The 26,489-nt window shown below is 38.1% G+C and overlaps 2 protein-coding genes and 1 non-coding gene across 4 annotated transcripts; 1 reads left to right on the top strand and 2 right to left on the bottom strand.

The window, feature by feature from the left end:
• Window positions 1-1,082: 1,082 nt before the first annotated feature.
• On the bottom strand, window positions 1,083-12,431 carry LOC111227896 (syndecan-2-like). Its single transcript, XM_022753636.1, has 5 exons — window positions 12,166-12,431; window positions 6,153-6,285; window positions 5,271-5,473; window positions 4,504-4,810; window positions 1,083-4,279 (listed from the first exon to the last, which is right to left on the bottom strand). Exons 1-5 carry the CDS (start codon window positions 12,223-12,225, stop codon window positions 4,116-4,118), a joined length of 867 nt encoding a protein of 288 aa, XP_022609357.1. The 5' UTR covers window positions 12,226-12,431; the 3' UTR covers window positions 1,083-4,115.
• Window positions 12,432-14,002: 1,571 nt separating this feature from the next.
• Window positions 14,003-25,354, bottom strand: mrs2 (MRS2, magnesium transporter). Of its 2 annotated transcripts, XM_022753639.1 has the most exons (13): window positions 25,260-25,354; window positions 24,486-25,016; window positions 23,221-23,285; window positions 22,947-22,983; window positions 22,375-22,487; window positions 19,694-19,855; window positions 19,409-19,539; window positions 18,987-19,103; window positions 17,248-17,317; window positions 16,794-16,876; window positions 16,294-16,411; window positions 15,789-15,902; window positions 14,003-15,623 (listed from the first exon to the last, which is right to left on the bottom strand). In XM_022753639.1, the coding sequence occupies exons 2-13, from the start codon at window positions 24,799-24,801 to the stop codon at window positions 15,564-15,566; spliced, it is 1,386 nt and encodes a 461-aa protein (XP_022609360.1). In that variant the 5' UTR covers window positions 24,802-25,016; window positions 25,260-25,354; the 3' UTR covers window positions 14,003-15,563. The 2 variants fall into 2 exon arrangements, with proteins under 2 accessions (XP_022609360.1, XP_022609359.1); XM_022753638.1 differs by having other exon boundaries at window positions 24,486-25,354.
• Window positions 18,629-18,701, top strand: trnar-ucg. The gene has a single exon. It is a non-coding gene; the product is annotated as a tRNA-Arg (tRNA).
• Window positions 25,355-26,489: the final 1,135 nt, after the last annotated feature.

Genomic DNA, 26,489 nt, shown 5'->3' with positions numbered 1-26,489 from the left:
TGCATAGAAGGAAGAATGATAACCTAGCATACAGTTGTGGTTACCAAAATGATGTCCACTTCTTGGATTATATTTACACACTGAAAAAAACAGAGCACATCTCTGCCCACACCCAAATCTGTGGTTTTCACCCCCTGTCCTTTTCTACCACTAATCTTCGAAAGTCAATGGCATTCACTGTAAATGACCCACCCTGTGAGAAGGATCAGATTCATGTTTACTTATAGTTTCCTTTGTTTTTTTTCTTCTTTTCCATTTTCTTTTTACACAATGATATAAGAAAACCAGTGTCTCCACTGTTTTTCACCAGCCTCTTTTTTCAGTTTCCTCTGCCATTTGTGTTTTCCTCTCTGCATCATTGGGCTTTAGAAAACATCTGACCATTAGGCTCCATTCACATGTTGCTGGTGGTGGTGGTGTTGCAGTGGTTTGAAATCTTTTTTTCTTTTTTCTTTTTTCTGGCACCTACATTTTCAAAAGGATATTTCTTGAGGTCAGTAGGAAATGTTTTTCTGCACTACTGTCAAACAAGTAAAACAAAACTTACATCTGACTGCTTTTACCAACAGGTGGCCTTCGAGTGTAGGGACATTTTACACAATGTGTCATAACCAACAGTTCATTACAAACTGTGTGTTGAGTCAGAGCTTTCACCTAATAACACCATGAATTTCTGTAGAATTAGATTAAAGGACTTGCAGAAGAATCTGGCTTCAGATAGCCTTTTGGTTTTGCCATTTTTCGCACAGTGAATGCACAACACCGACAACACAACACTGGTTTATAAGACAGAGGTCCAAAATACTGTGTGGATACATAAAATTACTGCTTGAGTGGCCAATGAGCACACAGATACTGTGTATGTGTCAGAGACAGATAGATAGTCGACAGGTAAATGACTGTAAAAAGATAAATACAAGGGTAGAAAGTAAGAGGGACAGAGAGGCTGCTGAACATTAGCACACATACTGTTGAGTGAATACATCTGTCCTGTTTTGATGTGTGTGTGCAAGGGCAAAGAAGGAATGTATGATCTTATATTCAGACCAATCCCCGAAGCCAGAAAAATGACAAATAGCCAGTTTCAGCATTGCATTACAGCCACATCTTTTATTCAGTAGTGAACCTCCTTAGTTATACCATTTCAGCAACACGGTTCCCTGTAGGCCGCCTCTCGCACATACATCTTATTAGTAAATTTTGGTTGGTCCTCATCATTGTGTAGGTGATCATTTGTTAAGTCAAGGCATCAGTTAATTCATATTCAACTTAGATGAAAATGAAAATGAAAGTTGCTAAATATTTACAAGGAACTTATTATTCTACTTTAATCATTTATTAGAGTCATTCATAAAGAAAAAGATGGATAATTGATAACGAAAATTAATTGAACCAAAGCTTGTCAAATACTCTAAAAACATAAATATCAAAATAATCAAAAACAAAAAACAACTGAACAACTGAGCAGTAGGCACAAAGAGGCTTCAACCATGAGTAAATATTGTACAATCCCAATTTATCACTGACCTATTAACCTGGACTATTGTCTAAGCAAGTATAAATTAATACGTATAAATTATAGTATTATCAACATATTGTATAAACTTACAGATATCCTAGAGAAAGGTTATTGAGTGTCATCACCTGTTGGATTGTCAGCAAGTGCTGACCTGTTGTCTTGACCCTCTATGGGGATATTTCATAGTAGACATTTCAGTTGTTGTGCAGTCTAGCCAAGAACTATTACAGATGTGGTTCTACGCAGCTCGAAGGTCAAAGCATGACAACACTATACGTGAATGTAGACAATCAATTGCAAGGCACTAAGGATTCAAGTGCCCACAAAATATCTTGTTATCAACAGTAAGTCACAGTAGGTTAGTGATCAGATCGTCCTGCTTATTCCAGCCATGATGAATAGGTAGTATGCATTTGCATTCAGATAGTCTAGAATTGTTCTAAAATAGTCAGATATAGTTCTATTATGGCCATGGTAGTTATATCATAAAAACACTATTAAGAAGCCTTGACTAAAGCAAAATATTAATGTAACATTTTACAAAGAAAATTGCTGCAACAGATAGGGTCAATGACCTTTAACAAAGGAAAATCTAACAACAAAAATGGCCGTAACGATCCCATAAAAGAACCGCTTATACTAATTTAAAATTTGTTGTGCAGCATGGAACTCAAAGTCTACAAACTAAGAACAACAGAAATAAGCAATCTGTACTCAATGTTATTTTGATGAGAATGTGTAGATAAATGGCAGGTCTACTCATAGTTTAACTACTTAACCCACCTCTTTGTATGTATCAACCATTAATCTCAGTCATCTTGATAACCAATAACCTTTTCATTAAGATTTTTAGGCCACTAATAGTGCTTCAAGACACCCCCCTCCCAAATTTCAGTAATTGAAAAGCTGACAAGAAAAGTATTCTGCTTTGACACATAATAAGCAGTAGGTAGCTGGATAAAATTCCTCAGTCGATACATAGGGCAAATACCCAATATTTTCACTAAAATATATACTTTTTTACAGGTTACACACAAGTAAAAATTAGGTGCTATCAAAAAGGAATAACACCCTGTTGTCATAGCTGTTAACTGTATCCTTATTCAAGCTCTAAAAGTCCCACACTTCTTTGGTTGGCTAGTTAAGGTATAGACAGAGAATTAGGAAACGTCTTTAAAACCTGACATGCTTGCACTCAGACTAACATTGTAAACATTACAGAGTTGGAAACTCCCAGTGGGTTACACTACTTATTACAGTTAAGAAGAAACAGATATCTGTCGTTGATTGCATTTTAACTCTCCAACCCTGCTGCATGAATAAACCCTGACACTATAAACTGTAAGAAACACTGAATGCTGTAACTGTCCCTTTAACTTCAAACCTGCCATTACAGCCATATACAGTTGACAGTAAGACAGGAATGTGCTTTGGCTTTTGTCAGACAACATTGGTCACTTTTATGGTTTGTGAATTATAGTCATTAGCCTTGGCTCTACCTTAGCAATCCTGTCCCACGTTTGCTGCAACCAGTCACCAAATAAAATTGTCCTGAAAATATTACTAATGTTAGACAGATGCAAGGTTGAGGGACTTTAACCTGCTTTAGGCTACCCATGTATGAATGCAATGAAGACTGAAATCTCTTTAAAAAATGGCTTACACAAATATAATCTCTAAATATGCAAACACATCAAAAAAGCTACTAAAAATAATTTTCCAAAAGACAAATAAAGCACATTTATATTTGGTCAGTTCTATAAATGTCAAATATCTGAGAGAAAACAACAAAAATATGTACCTGCAGAGTAACAAAATCGTTCACACCAATACTGGACAGCATATGAAAAAACATATTCATTCCTCATAATGACAAAAAAAAAACCCCTTCAAAGTAAAGCGTACAGAAAATGAAATGTAACAATACAAGATGTTAACAAAGCAAATTTGACCTCAAATAAAAGGGTAAAGGGTATCAGCGTTTGAAAGTTCTTTGAAGTATTAATCCCATATGTGGCACCGTCGCATTTAACAGCATTCAAAATGCATTAAGGCTATTCATGTTTACTTCCTTGTGCTGTTTCTCTGAGCTGGACTATTTAGTTCTGCTAAATGGGACATTTGATTTGTCTGTAATGCAGAACCAAGTCCGGCCCCACGTGGTTCAGCATAGAGAAGTAATGTAGGTTTAAAGGCACAATGTTATCAATACTTTAAAGTTGATTACTTTCCAAGACTACGTTGTTTTCTGCTGTGATACTCAAGAGAAGATTCCTTTATCAAAATTTAGGCTGTGTATTGAATGTCTAACTCCTTCCCTGGGATGGAATGATAGGAATGTATTTTAATAGTCTTATTTGTTCTCTTATGGCCTCTTCTTCACGAAATCTGGACATTATGTGGAGAAAAAGATGAAAATGATGGCAGAGGAGGAGCGTAGGAAAGATAAAAGAAAAAATTCTAAAGAGCACTGAAGAAGAGCAGAGGTGCTTGACTTCAAACTTCAACAACAGGAACCATCTTCAGCTGTTTATAGATCCATTCTCAGCCCTGATTGGCAGATGAAAGATTCCATTTAAAGTCCCTATTGCCGAGTTCAGGCATAAAACTCCTTGGTAGGCGCTTTGTGATAGGCTGTCGTGGAAAGTTTGGTGTCTCCAAGGTCATAGCTACCTTCGTCCTTCTTCTTCATGCGGTAGGCGAGGAGGAGGAGGAGGAAAACAGCACAGAGGAATCCAATCACTCCACATGCTATCACCGCTGGAGAGGACACAAGAGAATTTTTTTTTTTTTTTGACCATCTTCCAAACTGTTCAAATTTTTGACATTATGACCTTGACTGAACAACACTGTCAAAAATAATTAAAAGGACCATTTACTTCAAGATATATAATTTTAGAACAAAAAATTCAAAAGGTTTTAATCATCATCATCAATCTAAATCCTGATATTCTAAAAAAGAGCTTGTAGAAATCTGTCCTTACCTGCCAGAACTTCTGTCCGCTCCCACATGTTCTCAGAGGTCACCTCTCCTGGAGGGTCAATCACATATATTCTGCCTCGATCATTGGACATATCATTGCCCATTTCCTCTTGGATCAAATCTTTACCTTCACTATCTTTGGATGTCAAGACATCCCACCTATCCAGGATGTTGTTCTCGTCGGTATCTTTGGTTACACTGATGTCTATACTGAATTCGGTTGCAGTGGTTTCAGTGGGAGGGATGCTGGTGGAGCTGGGGCTGGTACTCTTCAAGAACCAGTCAGCTGTTGTGTCAATACCTGGTACCTGGAAGAATATACGCATGCATGAAATTAAATGCATGATGCACTGGATAATAAAGTAGGGTCGAAAAAACTTGAAGCTAATGTAGGTTTAAATCTTATAGGTAGCACCATTTAGACTATGGCGTAAATGTTGGAAATACATTGTTAAAACTCTTAGTTTTATAGCTTTACTGTTCACCTTGCAGAGGTAAGAAATTACTTTATATCAACTCCCTAACATCATAAATCAACATTTCTATAATGGTGTATACTTGCAAGGTGGATTGGATTATGATAAATCTGTAAATCATGAGATTACCGACTAAAAAATATAATCATTCAAAGTGTATGAAACGATACCACTGAAAATATTTGTCTGACTATTTGAAATAGTCTACCATGGTTTGCCCTGGGACCCAGGTCATAAGGATTTTTCTAACTTTGAGATAGAGATTTAAGTAAAAGGAAAAGTAACATTCTACCTCCTCATCCCTGTTGTCTCCAGTAGGGAATATGTTTGGTGTTGTTGTCTGATCCTGGCTGTCTGCTGGTGTGGTTGGTGGGTTGTGAGGAGAGTCTGCTGTTGGCTGTGGCTGAACTGGAACCATTTCTTTGGAGACTGTGGTCTTAGAGAAGTTGAGAAACCTCCTGAGTAACTCCTCTGTTTCTGAGAGGTCTCTGAAAGCTGAGATACAGGAAAACTTTAGAGTCATTTTCTTTTCAACCTAAAACCATAAAGGATTTTGGAGTAAAAGCTATTTTTGAATTGATTTGTCTCTTACCCATCTACTTGCAGTTATGACAACCAATTTACATTTAAAACGTGCTCTGAGGATGGTCATTAACCAGTTTTGTTACATGCTGGAGGAATGCAATTTATGAGTTTTATATCTTACGGGAATTAACAAAACCACATCATACCACATTAACGCTTTATATTGGGATCACACTGAATGTTCTGAATGAACTAAATGTTCCAACACGTTACTCACTGTGGGTGTAAAGGTGAGTCATTCATAATAAAGGCAGAAAGTATTTGACATCTGTGAGCTTCCAATAAAATCTCACATCACCTCAGGACAAACATCTGGCACACAGAGAGTGCTTCTGTGTCTGAATTTACAAGCACTTGTCTCTACAATACATATTCCTCATTTGTCTGACTGAGTGGGTAGATTTAGAAACACACAAGATCAGGAAAACCTTTGGACTGCTTGTAAGGAAATTTGAAATGAAGTTCCAGAAAGTACAATTTCTACAAATTTCTTTGTGCTAATTTTACTTCTACTGTGACCCCTCAATTTAAATATTACATAAAAAACAATTACAAACTAGGAGAGTTCAAGAGACAGTAGCCTCCGTACCGTAATTTCCAGATCCCGAGCCTGAGCCATCATCTTCGCCATCTTCATCATCTATAGGGAGATCACCTGATGTTCGCCCCTCTAGGTACAAGTCATCTGCTGTGGAAAACGGTGACTGGGAGGAGACCAAAAGCTGGAAGAAAGGAAAAAAATACAGACATTTTAGTTACTCCTTTGATGCAAACAGGAGAGAAATACTAACAAAAGAAAAAAGAAGGGCGAGAGAGACATAGATGCACATACATCTGCTTCATTCACACTTACAAAATTCCCTCCACTAATCGAAAACATGTGAACATCTCTACAGTTTGGGGGTAAGACAATACCTCCCACAACCAATGACCTATGCTGGCCAAATATGCCGGAGTATTCACTGGTGTCTGGAAGTTGTGTGTATTCCATCCATACTGTAGCATATACATTAGATGGAGGCTGGTTTCTTGTTTCTTTTATCTGCTGTGGCAGTAATTTGTGAAGCTTCACAGACCCAGACAGCAGAGATCAGTGCAGTGTGTGTGTGTGTGTGTGTGTGTGTGTGTGTGTGTGTGTGTGTGTGTGTGTGAGGAGGGGGGATGGATAGAGCAACTTCAAAAGACAACACACAGAACAGACAAGTGGACACACACATGGAAAAAACAATTTCATATATTCCCACCAACCCAAACACTCGACAAAGGAGTGTGATGAAAACCAAAACCCTATGTGTCTCTTCATCTAAAGCCTGGTCTGAGCAAAAAAACAGATGCCGTAATTAAATAGATGAAGTTATTCATTGACTTGTTGAAATTTGACTGTGACTGAAGTTGAATCAAACAAGCTATGTCAACTTCAAACAGAAGATAATATAACAAACAGCTAAGGCAGACTAGAGAAACAAAGGAATTAGACAAAAACCTGATAATGAGTTTGAAATTTAAAAGAAGAGGAATGGTTCAGCAGATGTTGGTAGTAAGACACAGAGACAGATATACACACATTACACACACAGGCGTGGATGAATATGGCCCATTGAGACCTGAAGTATGTCTGGTATGTATACTATGCCTCCACTAACACAGGTGCTGAGAGAGGGAGAAAGAAGGGAAACCAAGTAAGGAAAAGGAAGGAGAGAGACAGGGACAGTACTGTGTGTTTCTCGTTAAACAGGTGCTGAGGACAGAGGATAAGATGCATGAGGAGGTTTACCGTTCTGTCTTTTGCTGCAATAAATATTCACACTAGAGGGGCGTAAAAGCATAAATAAATTCTTAAGGCATGAGTCTTCTCATGCCAATACAACCTTTCATTTGGCAGTATACCTTTGCTCATCTGTAGGCAAAAATGTAATCACAAGACAACAAACAAAACCCAATAAGTCATACAGATGGTAACTGATTAGACTAATGCATTTATGGTCTCTCTGCATGCCATTTCTTTTTTCTTTTTTTTTTGTAAAGATGTTTTTATTGAGGCATATAAGCCACTTTGCATTAAGAAGTCCACAAAAGGGAAGACAGACAAGAACAGAAACAATGCCCTCCCACCACCCGCAACCCCAGTATGGTAAAGATTTCTCTTGTTAACAAAAGAAAAAATGCAAATTAAATATAAAAGTCAACCATGAAAGGCATGAAGTATCAGTGTGTGTTAAGGTATAACAGCATCAAGCTGACAGGAGAAGCAGTAGAAATGATTTCTAATACTACAATACTATTTCTAATACTACAGAGAACAGAGTTAGAGTAAAATAAGCCAGGATATGAAATTTGTGTATTTATTCTGTAACTGCAGAACAAACACTTAATCTAATAACACTGCTCATTCTGCAACATATAAGCAAGCTACAGGTGTACCTGTTTTTGGTCTTATTAAACACAATCAAGACTCAGGACAAATTTTTTAGCTCAAAGCCTGTGATAACTGAAGTTTGTCTGAGCTGACTGAGATGTAACAACAAACAACATGACAAGAATACAGAGAGATAACATTATGAGACAAACCAGATGTTCACACTGTGGGGAAACAAGCCAAACAGAAAATCATCAACATCAATTTTCAAAGGACAGTGAAGTCTCATAATACCAAGACTGACTGAAATAGCAGACGGGGTTCTCACATTCCTGCTATCATCAGCCAGGATTACAAAAGCAGATGCTGTGCTTGTCAAAACGAAACACACAGTCTCTCACACTCACACACACACACACACACACACACACACACACACACACACACACACACACACACACACAACACACACACACACACACACACACACACACACACACACACACACACACACACACACAAAAGCAGAACTGCTCTGGACATGCAAATGTGATGTCCATCTAATGTCGGATGTCTGTGTCTTTACCTCAAATTTACAATTTGTGTGTATGACCAAGGAGATATTTGAGTTAAGAGCCATCTTATTTTATATTCACTGTCAAACTCGCAGCTCTCAGTTGGGCATCACTAGCCTTGCTTGTCTGGACTCTAGCTTTGAAAGAAAGCAGTTCATGCTCAGGTCTATACTGACTGAACTGTCCCAGTGAAGGAGCCACGGCCTGTACATACTGAGAGTGGGCAAGATTCACTTAAGGCCACAACAACTAGCCCTACTGTGACCTCAGGTGCTCTTGAACTGATGGATTACCAAACACACACAGCCACCACCATGTACATGTACATACACTTACCATAGGCTGTATGGTTGAAATCATTATCCACATTAATAAGGATATATTCTGATATCAATGAATATGACAATATGCTGGATATATGTACAATCTAATTATATATTTTATATGTTTTGTTATGGCCAACTCAAATATATTCAGTTTACAATGAAATAACAGTAAAAGTAAAGAAATTTTTTAATTTGAGAAGCTGGCATTTTTTCTTCATAAATGACTTATACGAATTATTGCGAATAATTTTCTGTTTATTGACAAACTGATTAATCAAAAGTGTTTCAACTCCAATGTTCTCAAAACACTTGTACAGTACATGTACAATGTAACAACCAAAAACTTCTTTCTCCATCCCCCCTGCCAGAAAGAAGTTATGCATTAGGGTTTGCTGGAAGACTTGACTCAGTCACTTAAGGGTTACACACATCTGGAAAACACACATATGTACATAGTGCACACACACAGACCGTATATAACCATCTGGCATCACTGTGCTTTGTTATAGTGAAGACAGTTTTCTGGAAACAGTCAGGTCACGGTGGTAAAACATTGCAGAAATAACACAGGGAGGGTATGTGAGTGTGTTGGGAGTGCATTATTAAATCTAGTAAACAACAAACCCATGTTTTCTTGTGTCTGGTGGGCTAACAGTTATTAAACTAAAATATTTCCCCAATGAGCTGGAAGTCAATGACAGAGCAGTCGGGTCAAAAGTGAGGTTGTGTAACAGCCAAAAGCAAACAAAAGACCTGTCATCACTGTCTAGATAGCAGCAGCATCACACAGTGTCATGTTTTGGGGGGGTTGATCTATTTAGTCTTTTGATTGCAGTTACAGTTCATAAATGCTTCACAAAAGCAAAATTATTTGACAATTAAAAAAAAAAAAAGGGAACCAATTTGAGGTAAATAGATATTTAACATTTTTGTTACAACTCTGTAGGTCTGGACAGGGTTGGGTGGCATCATCCAGAAAATTCAAGTGACACTAACAAAAGAAAATAATATCTACTTTTGTTTTATACATAGAAGATATTGTGGCCTAAACTGAGATATATATCGCAGTAATTGGAATCTGCTGACCCTAAAATAAAGGTTAGAAGACAAGACCTTTAAAATGTTAAAAGCACTGTGATTGAGCAAATAACAGTGTAAGAAAAGAGACAAATCAATATGTAGTACAAATCTGACTGGTATTTTCCACTGTAAAAAACTTAGTTAGCTGTTGTTTACAACTTTTTTGGTCTAGTTGTACATATACAGTGGTGTGAAAATCCCTCAAGGACATGCTGAGATTAAAAGACTGACACAACCAGCAGTCACAAAAATGTCATAGAAACAGTCCAGAAGCCAATCAGATGTGTACAGTCTACCCTTCATTTAGAGAACACTAATATGTTGTGACCAACGCCATGCTACTGGTTAACTGAGAGCACAAGGATTATCATTTTAATCATTTCTTATTTATACATGTGTAATTTGGTCTTCCTGTCATATGTTCAGAAGCACCATGAAGATAATCATTAATAATAATGAGAACCAGTGATACACTTCCTTTCGCCTTTTCTGGTTGGTTGGAAAACTGCATGCATCCCACGCATTTTCATGCTTGTCTGGACTAGCCCAGTGGGACTCACTGTGAGTCATCCATCCAGAAAATGACACAACTACCGGCTCAGAAACTGTCAAAGACAGAAAGCCTGTTTGAACATTCATCTTTCAGAAGTGAGCAACATTGCTGACTGGCTAACAAGTAATTCTATAGCCACTTCAGCCACACTCAAGAGAAAGAGACAGTTTGAATATATGATGTAACCCATCACACCCAGCAATTTAGGACTGGACTGGGCGAATCAAAGCATATGTGGATCAGAGTAGGGAGCACATTACAAGATGATACAATTGAAAGTTTTGCAGTAAAAAGGTAGTTTTTCTCAGTGATCAAGATATAAGATTGAAATTCCTTGGATGGGGAAAAAATGAAAAACTGTATTTATTCCAGTATTAACCAAATGTGTGCTTGCTTTTCAGTCCCCACTACAAAATACAGCAGGACAGTCTCAGGTTTCAGTTCTCTCCCTTTCACAATATACAGACTATCAATCATAAATAACATGCATCCATGGAGAGGTGTCAAATCTCCCTGGCTCTCGTTTGGTACTTTTACAGTCAATAAATCATGCAACCGGGATATTGTCACACTTGTGACAATGTACAGAGCTCTGCTTTAGCCTGTAACGTCCAGGTGTTTTCCAGCTTCACAACAGACACACACATAGAGAAAGAGAGAGGGAAAGATGGCAAGACTTGGGTTGCATCACTAGCCTTGCTTGTCTGGACTCTAGCTTTGAAAGAAAGCAGTTCATGCTCAGGTCTATACTGACTGAACTGTCCCAGTGAAGGAGCCACGGCCTGTACATACTGAGAGTGGGCAAGATTCACTTAAGGCCACAACAACTAGCCCTACTGTGACCTCAGGTGCTCTTGAACTGATGGATTACCAAACACACACAGCCACCACCATGTACATGTACATACACTTACCATAGGCTGTATGGTTGAAATCATTATCCACATTAATAAGGATATATTCTGCTTCACAACAGACACACAGAGAGAAAGAGAGAGGGAAAGACAGCCACACTCTTGTTTTTTTATTCCTGTTAATTATTCATTATGACTCAAGATTTCATTTTTCAAATAATGACATTCTAAACCTTGTGTGGGTGAGAAATTCAGGCCAGGTCTGGAGGTTTGGGTTTAAATGTCAAAGCTGTGAGATGGGGGCTGAACAGACTTTGGCCCTGTGTGAACTTGACACCGACTGGACGCCTGAACTTGGGTTGAATACACAGTCTGTGGCTGAATATCAGCAAAGTCTGGTTTAGTCCATCAAATAACATATCTCTTATGTAAATACTGTTGCTTCCTGGAAGATAACATTTGTTTAAACTTAAAAACAGGTCATGTTATTTTCATGCTGATCATCTTAGCGCAGACGATACAAAATACGTCCAGGTGGACCAATTAGGGAAAACGTGACCATAAAATAAACATACTGAATCAGGATGGTGTAACATTGTATGAAGATTATTCAAATTAATTCCTCGTTGATTTTATGGGGAACATACATGGGAAACAGAAACAACTGAACAAAATTAAACGTTAAAGAGGTTTGCCTCTTTTAAACGTATCTAAACGTAGCTAATTGGTGCCTAAACGGGATAAAAGACAGACACATTCAATAAAATCATTCGTTATCGAGTCAAATAACATTCAGGTTTTTCATTAGGGTCAACTGGTCCAAATTTATAGTAAAAACCGTAATTTAAAGCCACTTACTTTTTCACTGATTAACCCAGTCGCCAGCCCGACGAGGAAAAACAACCACAGACTCCTCATCTTAACTTCCAAAGTGAAACGGCAGTTGTGAGGAAAAAATATAAATAGAGAGGAAAAACTAAACTGTATACGCTGAGAGGCAAAGTAATGTCGTTCAGCTAATTCCTCGTCACGTTTTCACTGGTGTTATTTTACGGCTCCGATGTTAATTCTCGGCACTTCGGTGGACGGCTCCTGGACGCGTTGTGATGTGATGAGTTCCTCTGGAAAAGTTATTTGGACTACCAGTACAGCGTGGCTCGGCTTCGCAGTGACGTCAGCACGACATGACGTTCAATGAAGAAGGCACGAGGCTGGGGGCGTTTCTCAATGGACGCACGCACGGACGCGCGCGCGCGCGCACACACACACACACACACACACACACACACACACACACACACACACACACACACACACACACACACTTTTTTAAACACTGAATCCACTATCCTAATCTAACAATGGATGAGCTTTTTCTGGGATGGAATGTAACTAAGTAGACTTACTTGTACTTCCATTTTATGTTACTACAACTCAAAGCAAAGTATTGTTCTCCACTACTTTTATCTGACAGCTGTAGTTCCTGGTTACTTTCTAAATTCAAAATTTTACATATAGACATTTGATAAGGTTAGAAAATACAATACATACTTCTTGTCATGTTTTCAACTTCCGTGAGATGTTAGCAGTTTCACCAGAGACATTTCCCCTCGGAATTTAAATAACTGTTTGAGATCCTAAGAGGTAAAACTCTCCAATATGTCACAAAAAAATTAAAGACTAGGAGAAAGCTCAAAATATAATTACAAATTTGTGTATCAGGAGTTCCTCTCCCATGCATTAATTATGTCATGATGCTTCAGATTTATCTTGTGACCCTTTGGGAGGAGCCCAACCCCTAGGTTGGGAACCACTGGACTAAACAGGCTAACCGTACATATATAAGTATTTGAAACTAGCACCACCTTGAGCAGCTACAACAGTAAGATGCTGCTTACACATTGATCAATCAGTATTAATAATTACATCTGTCACAAGGCTGATTTCCTGCAGAATCAATACCTTTATTTTGAAAAGTTTAAGTAAATGTAGCTTATAATACTTTTACTTTTTCTAAGTATCAAGATAATGTTTAGTATGATCCGAATTACTGGATGTAAGAAGCCACAGTAACTTCTCCTGTTATGATATATTAAGTGCAGTATATTACAGCTCATAAGTTGACCAAATCATTAAGTTTCTACATACACATGGCAGTGTTTCATTACTCAGTAATTAATAAATACATAAAATCCAATGACCCATACTGGTTTCATTATATTTCGTGTGTACCTGAGATAAGGGGCTGACCAGTGTGTGCTGCTCCACTGCAGTGTGTAGAGGAGTATCAGACTACGAACTGCATTTTAAACTGTACATATGACTCCATCTAGTGCAGAAGAATGGTTATGACAACACAAAAGTACAACACAAAGAGCACCCAAGTCACACCTAGACACACTGCACTGATATATCAAAAACACAAAAACAAACTGTTTTGGTTGTACCAAGAGAATTTACAGTGAAGAAGGTTCTCTTTCTCTTGTAAATATTCAGTGACTTGTATCTTTTTCAGTGGATGTAAATCAGTAATTTTTGACACTTTAAGACTCTTAGCTGTCAAAGTTGCAAGGTGCATTGCTTGAAAGGGGTAATGGTTATTCAGTATTAGTGAAGCTGAATTAGATCAACTATGATTCAGTGTTATTAAAAAGAAAAAGAAACATCTCTGAGAAGAGTGAATATTTTTATAGGCATTAAATATAATACAGAGAAGAACAGTGAAAATGGGAAGGACTTGGCTGGACTTTACATAAATAATACACAGTACTATAAGGCATTGGTTTCTAACAGCTTTTGCTTGTGACCCATGAAAATGAAGCCAACTGTCCTAATGATTCCTCATCACCTGTTGCATATGTCTATCGGCTTTGACCAATTCAACCTAAGAGTAATTTTTAGAGGCCTGAAGTGGTAAAATTAGGAAAAACTAAGATTACAGAAAATTAGAAAAAATAAACAAATAATTTATCGAGATTAAATGTTTTTTTTCTGATTTTCTGTCCTGTTGATCACCTCATGCCCCTCAGATTTATCTTGTGACCCCTTAAGGGTATTCTGAGCCCCAGGTTGGAAGCCACCGCTGTAAGACCTGGGTTGTCAGTGTGTTTGCTGTGGTGACAGAGTCTCGCTAATCACTATAGTTTGCTTTGGGATAAAGTATCCCAGAATGACAAAGGTTTCCTCTGGTAGAAGGTTTATACATGTTTTAATTGAGATTCCATCTTTAACATTCAGAATACTAATAGTTTGCTGACTGCTGGCACTTCAGGTGAATCATTTTTTGTTTTCACATATATTTTTTAATCTGTGTGTTCCAATAGATACGGTTTTATTATTAGTATACTTTGTTGAATGTTGTTGTATCTGCTCTGTTGCATGATGAGCTGACCAAGGCAAAACTCCTGATATTTGTTGTAAGGGAAATAAAATGAACCCAACCCCACGTTCATGAAAATACATGTATAAAATACAAGTCATACTCTTGAAATCTCCATCTCCATCTTCAGAGCAGGAAGTGGTTCAAAAATAGTCCCTGCAAACCATCCAGATGATGTGGGACACTTACTGGGTGGGAGCCGATGTTAATATTATTTACACCTGAGCTTTTTCTGCTTTGACAGTTAAAATGTCTCCCATATAGACCCTTTTCACAGCAAAGTCCTTATTGTCTAACTGATGTTGTACTGTAACTACACAGTTTCACAAAGAGTGAAGAGCGTAGAATAAATAACTCTTCATAAACTTTGACTTAGACTTTACACATTCATATTGCTCACATTTATTTAAATAATAGGATTTTTTTCCTTTTAACAGACCTTTTTTCACCTATAATATGAGGGAACGTGCAAATGCATGTAAGGTGTTTATCATATTAGTTAGGTTGTTATTGGTTTCAGTTTCAGTTTCTCTCGCCTACATATACACCCATAAAAAACAGTGATGACAGAGCAAAACTCTGTGCCCACATGTTTTATCCACAGATATGATATAATTAGATATGAAGAAATCTAATCAATCATTAGAAACAGCCCCAATATAATGAGAGGAATATGTTAATGGGGACAAAGTAACACAGTGGAATCGGTCTCGATCTCTGCTGTAGGCATGGAAGAGCAAAACAGTGAGGTGTGCTAAAAAATGAACATTTCCAGCATTAGTAGAGATTCAGGAGGTTCAGGGAAATAAAACAATTGTCTTTAAAGCTTCAGAGTCTGTGTGAGGTCTGTGGCATTTTACAGAGCGGAGGTAGAACTTCATCTGACTCCCGTTTTCATGTCTGATGATTTCAGATTTCTCTTCCAAACTGGAGGGATCTGCATCACAACAGGAGAAATGCCACTCATTCATCTGGAAACTACTGAGTAAAATTATCATCAGTAAATTATATCAGTTTGAGGAATGGCCTCAGAACATGCATGTGCTGAGGAACACATATGACGTGCCATGTTCTACATGTTGTGTGTTTCTGCGTATCTTACTAGTGGGGGTATTGATGGCTCTAGATGTCGTCCAAGAAATGACAGGAGTCGTCTCCAGATCAGCCCGCTGCCCAAGAACATGAAGCCTGTTACCAGCCAGAAAACACGAGGGTCCTGGTAACAAAAAACGAACAGACAAACACAAAAAGATATATGTGTGTATAAATATACAAAAAAGGTACAGTGTGCATAGAAAGACACATGGTTCAACATGAACGGATACACCTAAGATACACACGAGGAAACATATTAAGATTCAAACTCAAAAATGTTTTTATTAAATAGATTAATCTTGTCTTCTGTTAAATGTCAAAATTAATGACAAAACTCCGTTAGATGTTTTCTAAATATAAAAGTTTAAGTTGCTCGTTTTGTCAGAATATCAGTCCAAAAGTCAAAGGCTTACAGAAATATAAAATCAAAACAAGCAAGAAAATCCTCATATTTGAGAGGCCATAAACAGTTAACACAACAGTCAAACTCCACGTGATATTTGCTGTCTCACCTCCTCAAAGCACGACGTCAAATTCATTCCAAAGGCCACCCCTATCAGGCCGAATAAGGAAAGGGAGAAGGAACCCATTGTCAGCTGCAGATTCAGACGCATCATCACGTTGCGATGGCTAAAATAAGAGACAATGCATATAGAGCCAGCAAGACATTTTGTTTCAAGAGGAATTAAAATATGTCTTTTATGAGTCAGCTTTATTATTTTCTCTGAATCCCATTTTAGAGTTAGAATGAGAAAAAATGTGTTGATTTTCACAACTACACACATTCTAAGTTACAATATTATGTAAGACATTTCAAACAAAATCCAGTAAATGACGAGTATTAGAAATACAGAATTTGGATCGTCCAAATATTTTACTTACACTAGAATACAAGTGGCAGTTTGAAGCAGCTCCACTTACAGGCCTAATAACCACAGTATTGCTAGTTATCCAAAAATATGCATCCACACAGTGTGTATACATACTGTGCACCCAGTGTGTGTGTGTGTACCTGTCCAGATTGATAAAGATGACACTCTCAGAGTCGTCTATCAGCCCCTTCAGCTCTCTGGTCTTGTTCCCCAGCTCTTCAGCCTGTATGGATCAGTTCACAATCACTGTATGAACACTCAGCCACAATCACCACACACCCTCACGCACTGTACATGACATTTAACATTGCATATCTGTGCGTTTGATATTAAAACAGACAAAACAGGGGGTGCAAGGGGACGGGTTAAACAGTGCAATAAAGGTGCAACAAATATAAATGATTACATGAAGACAAAAGAGATGTTACATCTGGTCAGGTCATCATGCACAGACCAATTTGAAAATCTCCTTCCAGCTATAATTTAATTCAATTTATAACTTTGTACATTTTTTCATTGATTGTTGAGAATGCACAAACTATCAGGAGTTGAATATTTTTTATATCTATTAGTATATCAGAAAAGTAGTACTACCTGCATATAGTAATTTTCCAGCAACAGTTCCATCTCCTCAGCATGGTCAATGCCCAAACTGCTCTCCTCACTAGAAAGACAGACAGACAATCATATATTCATAAAATTTTTAAATAAAAATTCTGTTTTAGAAAAGACCTGGTAGTTATTAAAATGTTCAACAATCAGTATAAGCATTTATATTTGGGAAATGCTCTATATACTGTACTTTTGAGAAAAGAAAAAGCAGTGTTTCAATGTAATTTTTTTTTCTTCAATCATAAAACTGAAAATACAACTGATTTATTCTAAAGAACAAAAGTGACAAATGTTGACCATTTTAATATCTCAAAATACATCAAAACATACATCAAGTTTGTAGTATCAGTCCTTGTCTTGAGCAGCCAGATAATAAATATCTTAAAATATAATATCCATAAATCAGCAGGCCTCATGCAAAGACATTTTTACATTGCCATTCTGTCTCTTACATTTTCTTATGAGGTTTCCTCCTACGTGTGTTTCGAGTCAGACTCACCAAACTCTGAGCTTGTCGTAAACTGCTCGTGTTAACCTGACGAATATCACGTGAAGGTGCACGCGGACGGAAGACTTGATCAAGAGCGAAATAGACGCCAACGATTAAGTTTCATTTACAAATAAAACCGCAAGAGCAAAATGAGGAATTCAAACTAATCATGCTGCAAGTCGAACTGTCGAAAATCCGCAGGCACTAAATAAAAAATAACGAATGTAAGAGTTTTGACTTGTTGCATTAGGGGACCGGAGACTATTAGAACATATTAATACAGCTGTCTTCACATCAGCCCCGTGCATATTACAGAAACTGAACAGTCGACTGGTTTGACGTGAAGTTAGATGCTAAACACACCATAAAACTTTAATGAGTGGGGGCCATGAACACAGAGGAGAGAATATAGATATAGTAGGTGATGTTACACTGTGCAGGGAGATCAGGTAAAGAACCCGTAAGTGCATAATAATTGCTAGTTAGGCATGTTAGGGGGTTAGAGGTGTTAGGAGGGGAGGTAGTCTCGGTTACTTAATCGGCGGTTTTATTAGTTATTTGTGTTTTTCTAATGTTGGGAGCGTATTTGAACTTCAAATCCTTCACCGTTAAGCCACTAAAATTCATAGGTCAAGCTAATATTTTTCTGCATGTCAGGAAAGAAATACACGAGTCATAGGGCGCTGTTAAACCCCTCCTAAATTTCAGTAATACTAAAGAAAACATTTTAATTTTGAGAGAATAATTGGATGAATTAGACGAGCTCTCTTAAATCACATGTGTATCCCATTAAAAACACCGCTCTTGCTATGAGGCCTATTGTGTAAGAGGCCGAGCCACCGCTCTGGGGAGTGATGTAATCTCCTTTCATCTGACCGCGTGGCCTAATGGATAAGGCGTCTGACTTCGGATCAGAAGATTGAGGGTTCGAGTCCCTTCGTGGTCGAATTTTTCATTTTCCTCCATGTGTGTCTATAGTTTCTCAATGTTTCTGAAGACATACTTTACATTGTTTTATCACAACGATACAGAAATACATTATTTAAAGGGGAGGGAAATACTACTCAAAGGGGAAACAGACTTAAACACCTTGGGGGGGATCAACAAAGTCTTATCCTTTCTTATCTTTTACTGCAGCCACTGACCAGGCCTATATGAAATCTTATATGAGCTTTCAAGATAACTGCTGTTTGGATTCATGCAAGTGTATATGAGTGCATGTGTAACATACAAAACTCTTGGGTCTGTCCACTTAGTCAGACAGAGTTCTTCAATCATCTCGTCCTCATCCAAAATCTTCAGCAAGGAGTCCTTAAAAACTTTAATGTCCGTTTCCAACTCTGATAAACTGTACAAGAGAGGTACAAGAGAGACAGACACAATATGTAACTGTCCATGTTGCTGAAACTGTAAACTCCATACAAGGATCCAAAGATGAAAAGCAATGATGGTGACTTCAAAATTAAATTGTAGAGTATTTTTGAGTGAAGAAACTGAATTGTTATGCTGAAAAATGATATGGCTAACAACATAACTGACCTAGTTCCTCTGATCCTTAATTTAGACAAACATTACAATCCTATGCTTCACCTAGTCTAACCATGTTGCATTCACAAGCTATTTGTAGTCAATGTGCATGGTTGTGTGCTTTACCTCTTGCTGTTCTGCAGCAGTATATGCAGTTTACTTCTATCAGCAGAAAGGATTTTAGGATCCACTAGGGATTCCAATACGTCCAATATAATTGGTTCAACTTCATTTAACCGGGTCTGTAGAGTGTTTACCTATTGACACAAACACATGAAGACACACATATGTACCAGCCTTCACTTCATCTCGGAAAAGAACCTCATGCATGTCCTCATTTTACAGAGGTTTTATCGGGGTGAGAACATGCTTAAACACACAGACACACAGCATTTCTCTAATCTGCCTCACCTTGTGCTGCAGTATAGCCTCCAGTGCTCTGAACTCAAAGGGCAGAGAGTGCGTCTGCGATGCTAGCTGAGGGGCGAGCTCCAGTACCAACCAGCGTTCCAATCCCAGACCACGAAAATCCAACACCAAAAGGGACTGTGGAGTCACAATGGCTTTCAGAGACTGTGGAGACACAGGGGGTGAAATAAAAGCTATGTTATGTTAGAAAGCACTGAAATATGTACTCCGATCCCCAATATTGGAAGCTTACACCAAATATGTCATTCAGTCATTCAGATTTTTAAGATATTTGAAAACGAAAATTGTTTTGAAAGTTTGAAACTACCAGAATTTCTTCAACAACTGCATGGCTTTTTAGTAATAGCTTATGAAATGTCATATGTTAGTGTGAATGTGTCTGGGCATCTATAGGTGTGTATGAAGATCGGAAAACTACAGGACCAATAGTTGACTCTGATCTCTAAAGCCACAGCTGGATACCCAACACAGCCACACCTATAAGGATCAGTGATCACATTCTGCATCCTGGGCCTCAAGCAGCATTCGCACACAGTCAATATTTGACCGTGCCATAGTCAGCAGAGGCAGACAGCCCTGGGCACAGAAAACTTTCAGTATTCAGGTAATGTACCGGCACTGCGCTATATTTGTGTTTTAGTTTATTAAGCACATAATGAATTACAGAACCAGAAGCATGCAACAGTTACATTACTGTAGGCTACGTGATGCATCAGTCACTTATCCCTTTGTTTGTTTACTTGTTTGTCTTTCTAACAGTCATGGTAGTTTTTTTTCTTTTAAACTTTAGACAGAAATACAGTTTCTATGGCTTCTGTTCTTGTCAGAAAGATGTTTGGGTACATGATGTATTAAAATGTTTATATTAAAATGTTTATATTAATTCCTTGATTCCAGGCCTGCATCTTCACTGTTTAGCAGTCTAATAATGTTAAAACATTTGCCTTATTATTATGCTCATGTATTCCTTTTCATTCAATTGTAACTGTGACCCATTCATCAGAGAAGATGATACAATTTAGAGAACACTTAGTTTACATCATCCATGCAGGAGGAAAATACGACACGGGATACTAGTAAAGAATAGAAAAGAAAAGAAACAGAAAAAAGATGGCTATATAATAAGTCAACTTACTAGACCTTTGCCTATTTATCATATATGATTGTATTTTATACTTACATCTTTTACATTATTAAAATTGGTAATTGATGACTAGATTGCTACTTTCACTAACATCATGCTCATGTTTTATTGTAACTGCAGTGTGGCTGTGAAGCTGCTCTGTCTTTGCCTGCTTCTGGCTCTGTTGTGTCCCAGCTGGGCCAAAGAACAAACATGTCTCACATCTGCCTCCAGCTGCGATGAGTGCATCCAGTCTGGCCCGAAGTGCACTTGGTGCACCATACCTCATTCACACATTTGCTGTCATAGCTTGAAGGGGCTGCAGAGAGCAGGCTGTCGTAAAAGTTATGTGTATAACCCTCAGGGTACGGTGCAGGTTGTCAAGAATAACAGTTGGTAAGTTTACTAGTTTAAAGATCCACTGTAAAACACTAGGCAAGGCTGTCAGGTAAAACATACTCGTCTTATCAGCTTAGATCACATGAAGAAAAACAAAAAACAAAAACACAGGGTCATTCAATAAGATTGAGATAAAGAAAAATGTGTCCGAAGAAGGAACAAAAAGCACAAGTGTTTTCTATAATGCTATAACATGATGACAAATGTTTTGTTAAAAAATAAATTAATTAATAAAATTTGTTCCTCCAGGTCAGTGTGACTGCATGAGAAACTATGAAGAAAGCAGCCTGGCCTGCAGTGGCCATGGAGCTCTGGTGTGTGGCCGGTGTGAGTGCTAAGACACTGCTAGTGGGACATTCATTCATTTTCTTCACCCAATGAAGACTTTTGTCACTCTGGCCCAAATGCTCCGATGTGCAGCGGCAGGGTGCAGAGTGAGAAGTGAGCAAACCCAAAAGATACAGCGGACAATACTGCAAGTGCAGCAACTTTGACTGTCCTTACTACCACGGCATGTATTTGCAGTGTAGTACTGTCTTCCCCTTTATCCCTTAATAGATTGATATTTACAATTTATATCCAACAGAATTTGTGGAGGCCTTGGAGGGTGCAAGTGTGGAGAGTGCATTTGTGTAAGACTGGATTGTTGAAACCTGCAGCTGCTCCTTGGAAACCACCTCCTGTACGGCAACAAACCAGCAGCTGTGTAATTTTAAAGGGATGTGTCAGTGTGTAAATGTGGGCCCCCCTATAAAGCCCCAGCCAGTAAACAGAGGGCCGTGGCACGAGGGAGCAGTTTGTGATGAAAGGTGTCCCAACAACATACAGTATTGTTTCCTGTCTTATGTGTAACTAACGCTTCAAATCAGCTTCAAGCATTAAGTTTTTGTTCACTTCATTTTTAGTTTTAATGTTTTGTTGAGAAAATAGGCAAATAAAATTATCTAAAACCTTGAAAACAATGAAATGATGCTATATCTTCACAAAACTTGTTGTTATTTTCATTATTTTACTGCACTAGGTCATCCACCTGGTGGCCATGAAAGAATGTTTCCTAATCAAAAGCCAAATGAAATATGTAGATTTGATTTGATGCATCATGAATTACAAAGTGTGCTTGTAAGACAATACGAGAGCATACCTCCATTCGTATGATAATGCAGTTGTTTCTCGCAGTGAGGCTGGTACTGTGCTGAAAGCGAAGGTCTCTGGCCTGAAGACTTAGCTCCTGGCAAAGCTCAGTTTTCTTCTTCTCTGTAAGAGAAAAAATAAATCACTCCAGTAAAAAAAGCAGAGACAGAGGTTTCATGTTTGACTTCATACAGGACAGGACTCCAAAAGCAGAGTTCATAACATTATATACTGCTTTCAGCATTTTCTTTATAAACAGCAAAAATAAAAAAACTACAACACCTCTTGATGAACAGAGCGAGGGAGCTAACACAAACCATTAGCGGATGTTCACACCACAGGTCACAGCAGAAGCAGCACAGTAACAGCAGTGGTGACAAACACACTTGTGTCCATCTGTGCATGGCTAAGATTAATATGTATACTGAAAATGATACCTGCAATCTGGTGAGGATGGTGACATCACAGGATCAAAGAGATAACCAATAATCAGTCTAAATGACAACCTTTATTTTTTTCATCAAATAAAAGATAGAAAGCAAGTCACTAAAAGATCAGTGAGATTACTTTTCCAAAACTTACCAAATGATGTCAAATTTCCCTCTTGGTCAAATTTCATCTGCCAAATAAATAAAAAATTAATAGATTACCTACCTCTAGTGATCATAGTAATTCAAACTACCAGTTTTGATTCATAGATGTTTGATAAGACATGTGCAAAATCTGGATGAAATCCAGTCTGCATCAGTTTCACCAAAAGCACATTGACATCTGGCTTAGAATTAATAACAGTAACTACTGTTATCACTGAATCACTGAAATGTTTTCAGCCAACTGCGCTTGGTAAATCTCTTACCACAACAAAAGCTGGAGGCACACTGGAAAGAGGGGCATCTGTCACTCTGTGGCGGATAGAGGACACTGTTCAGAAAAGACAAAGTTAAACCACATATGAAGGAAAATATTTCACACATAAACCTGAACAACTGCAACTATAGTTTTAAGCACTGCAAAAAGGTTCTGTTCATTTTTCTTTCTTTGGCTGCAGCAATAAAGAGAATTAGAATAATATTAATATACCAAGCTCTATATTTGATTGGCCCTAACACTGTCTTTTCAGTGGCTCAACACTCATGTACTAATTTCTGAAGTTAAATCACTATGTTAAAGGGCTAATTGGCTACAAGATCAGGGGGTTCCAAGTATACTCGATTTAGTAGAAATGTACACTTCTTAATGTTCTGTGGGCCATTATAGGGTGCCAAAAGTAGTGTGGCAAATTAACATTTACAGTAGAGGAGCTACAAAAACTGGCAAATTAATTGTATGTTGAAAAAATAATCCTACGGTGAACTAACTGAATTAAACTAGATTCTTCATCATTTTATGTAGCCTCTTCGCATTTTAATATACCTCTGGTAGGGTATAGGTTTGACACAATTTCATTATATGTACATAATATAAAGCAGTATACAATACAGTGTTACAGTGGGTAGAAACAGGCATGCAGATGTCTTAATTATCAATTCAACATGACTGACTCAATGATAAAGGTTGACATTATGGTCTGTGCTGTACTGTAACTGATCTTTCATGTTTCTAATGCCACTCTACAGTTGGACTCACCAACAGTTAAAATAAGTAGACTAGAGACTGAGCGATACTGGATTTCTGAGACACTGATATCGATATTTGAGAGTTCAAAAAATACATAACAATATATCATTGATATTTATTTTTTTCAGTAATACATGACAATATATGGTTGTTAGAGTTGTGACTGAGATATGAACATCGTACCTGTCGCTGCTCTCTGGTGGACAAACTATGTAATACTAGACTATGTAAAGTTACTCTTTCTAATTTGGCTTCATCATAGTGGCATTTCTGTACAGCAAGACTTTGTTACTTATCCACAGACACACACGCAGATGCCAGTATATCTATATCTATGATAAATGTATTCAAATATGTTAACTGTTAAAAGACTGTACAGTGTAAGATCAGCATGTCTTTAAAACATGACCTGTGATCAATAATTGCCTGTCCAACCCACCTGTGATTGTGAGATCACCTGTTGCAAGTCATTTTGTAACCAACCCTACTATCTCTCATGCTTACCAGGCCATGTTGCACCTCCTAGCAGAAGGTTCTCCTTTGTCACCACAGCAGACTGAGATTTTCTGGGCTGACACCTTGCATCGACAACACTATAACTCCTGCTGTACAAAGTCGGTTTTCTATTTCCAAGTGGCACAGTGTACTTCACGGGGCAGAGCATTGTAGGAGCCCGACAAAGGATGAGGGTTCGGGTCTCACCAAGTCTCGAGGAAAAAGCACTGACAGAACTGAATAGGCGCTTTGGATAAAAGTTCCCAGGCAGATAAATCCTAGTGCAGTCCATACAGCCAGCCAGCAGCACTCTGTGCAGCTTCATCTTCACACCACCACAACACACAGCCTTCACACAGACTGCAGTAGTGGCTTTGGAGATCTGATGTTCAGCTCAGACGCCCAGCTTGAATACAAGTGTTGCGTGAAAGGCGCTGAGTGTGTAACATCCTTCAATCATCTCATTGGTGGTCCCTCACTGCCCTCCAGCTGTTTGTGAGCCGAGAGTCCAGATCCACAGGTACAGCAAGAAGGAAAAGCCTTAACATGATGGTTAGAGTACAGAGCAAATATTGGTCAACGTCGCTTCTTGTAACGCCGGACAAGTGATATCTTAGCACGACTACTGTCAAACTTTCCTTACGATGTTTTCAAGAGTGCTGTGCAGCTCTGTCATGTTATGCTAGTTACCCTAGCTGTAAGTAGCAGGAGCAGTTTGTGCTCTCAGCAATTATCCACTTAAAAATCGTACTGACAGTAAACGAAGTAACACATGTCCGTTACCTGCCGTTAACTACAGACGGTCCTTAATCAACACGTATGGTTGTTCTAGTCCGAAGACGCAGTTCTCCGGGTTAGCATGACAGACGGGGGACTGGCAAGAGCACTGTACCTGACCATAATGCACCGCGGTTACCAGGGGCCGACTTCCAAAGATCGTCTATACACAAGTCAATCACTCCGACTGCGTTTAAAACAGAGCAGCGCAAAGTAGAGCAAACTATCATGTCCAGTAGATTTGTTGGTGAGCTCACTGGTTCTGCATTAACTCCTGCACAAGCATAAAACATTTCTTTATTGTTGTGTTTTTCCTAAATATTGACACCAGACACATTACCTGCAGCAACTGACCGATTGTTAATGGGTCAGTGATGAAGGTGTCCTAGATGGACTACCTCTAACTTCTCACAGTCGTAAGAGCTGTTTTAATCTTTGTGAATGAATGAAGCAAGGACTGACACACCACTTAGTTTTAGGAGTTTCTCTTGACTCAGCCAGTGAAGAGCTACTGTTAGTCTTAGGATACATACTGTAGCCAATACTGATACTAAGTTATGTACTGGTGGCATGTCAGTCTTTCAGACACACCAACACACAGCTCAATTATTATAATAATTATCAAACTTTTAATGATTAATATATGTGATTAATGTGAACATCAGGAGGAATCACACTTACTTGTAATCATTTGATTGTATTCATGCTGAAACCATCATGTACAACATGAACTTCTTCATGTTGTACAGATAGTGTGTGTTGGTACGGACCTTGTGTGTTTCAACATATAAACCCATAATGTTCCTGTATATTTAGAAAAACATGTCATCAAATGTTTGTCAGTTGATTAATGGGGAAGTAGCATAACACCAGTAGAATATGTGTCTAGTGTTGTGTGTTTTAAGTTACAAACCATCAGTAGAAACAGTAGATGAAAAACTTCCCTGTCCTGATTATTGAAACATTCCATTACATATATTATAACACCTGAATCTGATTCAGTATTCAAGAAGCTCCATGTGTCCACTGGGGGTAGGTGATCTCACAGAACACAGTATCATTTCAGATGTAATTATTTTATTGAATTAATCATCAAACCAGTCAAACAAAGAAAGTGCAGGCAAAAAGTGCATAAAAACGTGCCTATTAACAACTTAACAATGTGTGTGGATGATATGGACAAAAATCTTCGTTATTTTCACAGTATTTTTCATATCAACATGTAATAGTATGTTA

Source organism: Seriola dumerili, unplaced genomic scaffold, assembly GCF_002260705.1.
Source record: "Seriola dumerili isolate Sdu_G_001 unplaced genomic scaffold, Sdu_1.0 BDQW01000191.1, whole genome shotgun sequence".
In the NCBI taxonomy this organism is placed as follows: domain Eukaryota; kingdom Metazoa; phylum Chordata; class Actinopteri; order Carangiformes; family Carangidae; genus Seriola; species Seriola dumerili.
Note: the sequence above shows the minus strand (reverse complement) of the source record. Positions and strands in the feature narration are given on the sequence as shown.

Excerpts from the sequence above, each read along its gene's own strand:
- LOC111227896 (XM_022753636.1), bottom strand. The coding sequence starts at position 12,225 with ATGAGGAGTCTGTGGTTGTTTTTCCTCGTCGGGCTGGCGACTGGGTTA. Across the intron at positions 5,474-6,152 it reads CTCGGGATCTGGAAATTACG|CTTTCAGAGACCTCTCAGAA; the intron begins GTACGGAGGCTA and ends CCTGTATCTCAG. Across the intron at positions 4,811-5,270 it reads GAGACAACAGGGATGAGGAG|GTACCAGGTATTGACACAAC; the intron begins GTAGAATGTTAC and ends ATATTCTTCCAG.
- mrs2 (XM_022753638.1), bottom strand. The coding sequence starts at position 24,801 with ATGAAGCTGCACAGAGTGCTGCTGGCTGGCTGTATGGACTGCACTAGG. Across the intron at positions 19,540-19,693 it reads AGGCTATACTGCAGCACAAG|GTAAACACTCTACAGACCCG; the intron begins GTGAGGCAGATT and ends TTGTGTCAATAG. Across the intron at positions 16,877-17,247 it reads TGGAAAATTACTATATGCAG|GCTGAAGAGCTGGGGAACAA; the intron begins GTAGTACTACTT and ends TGATCCATACAG.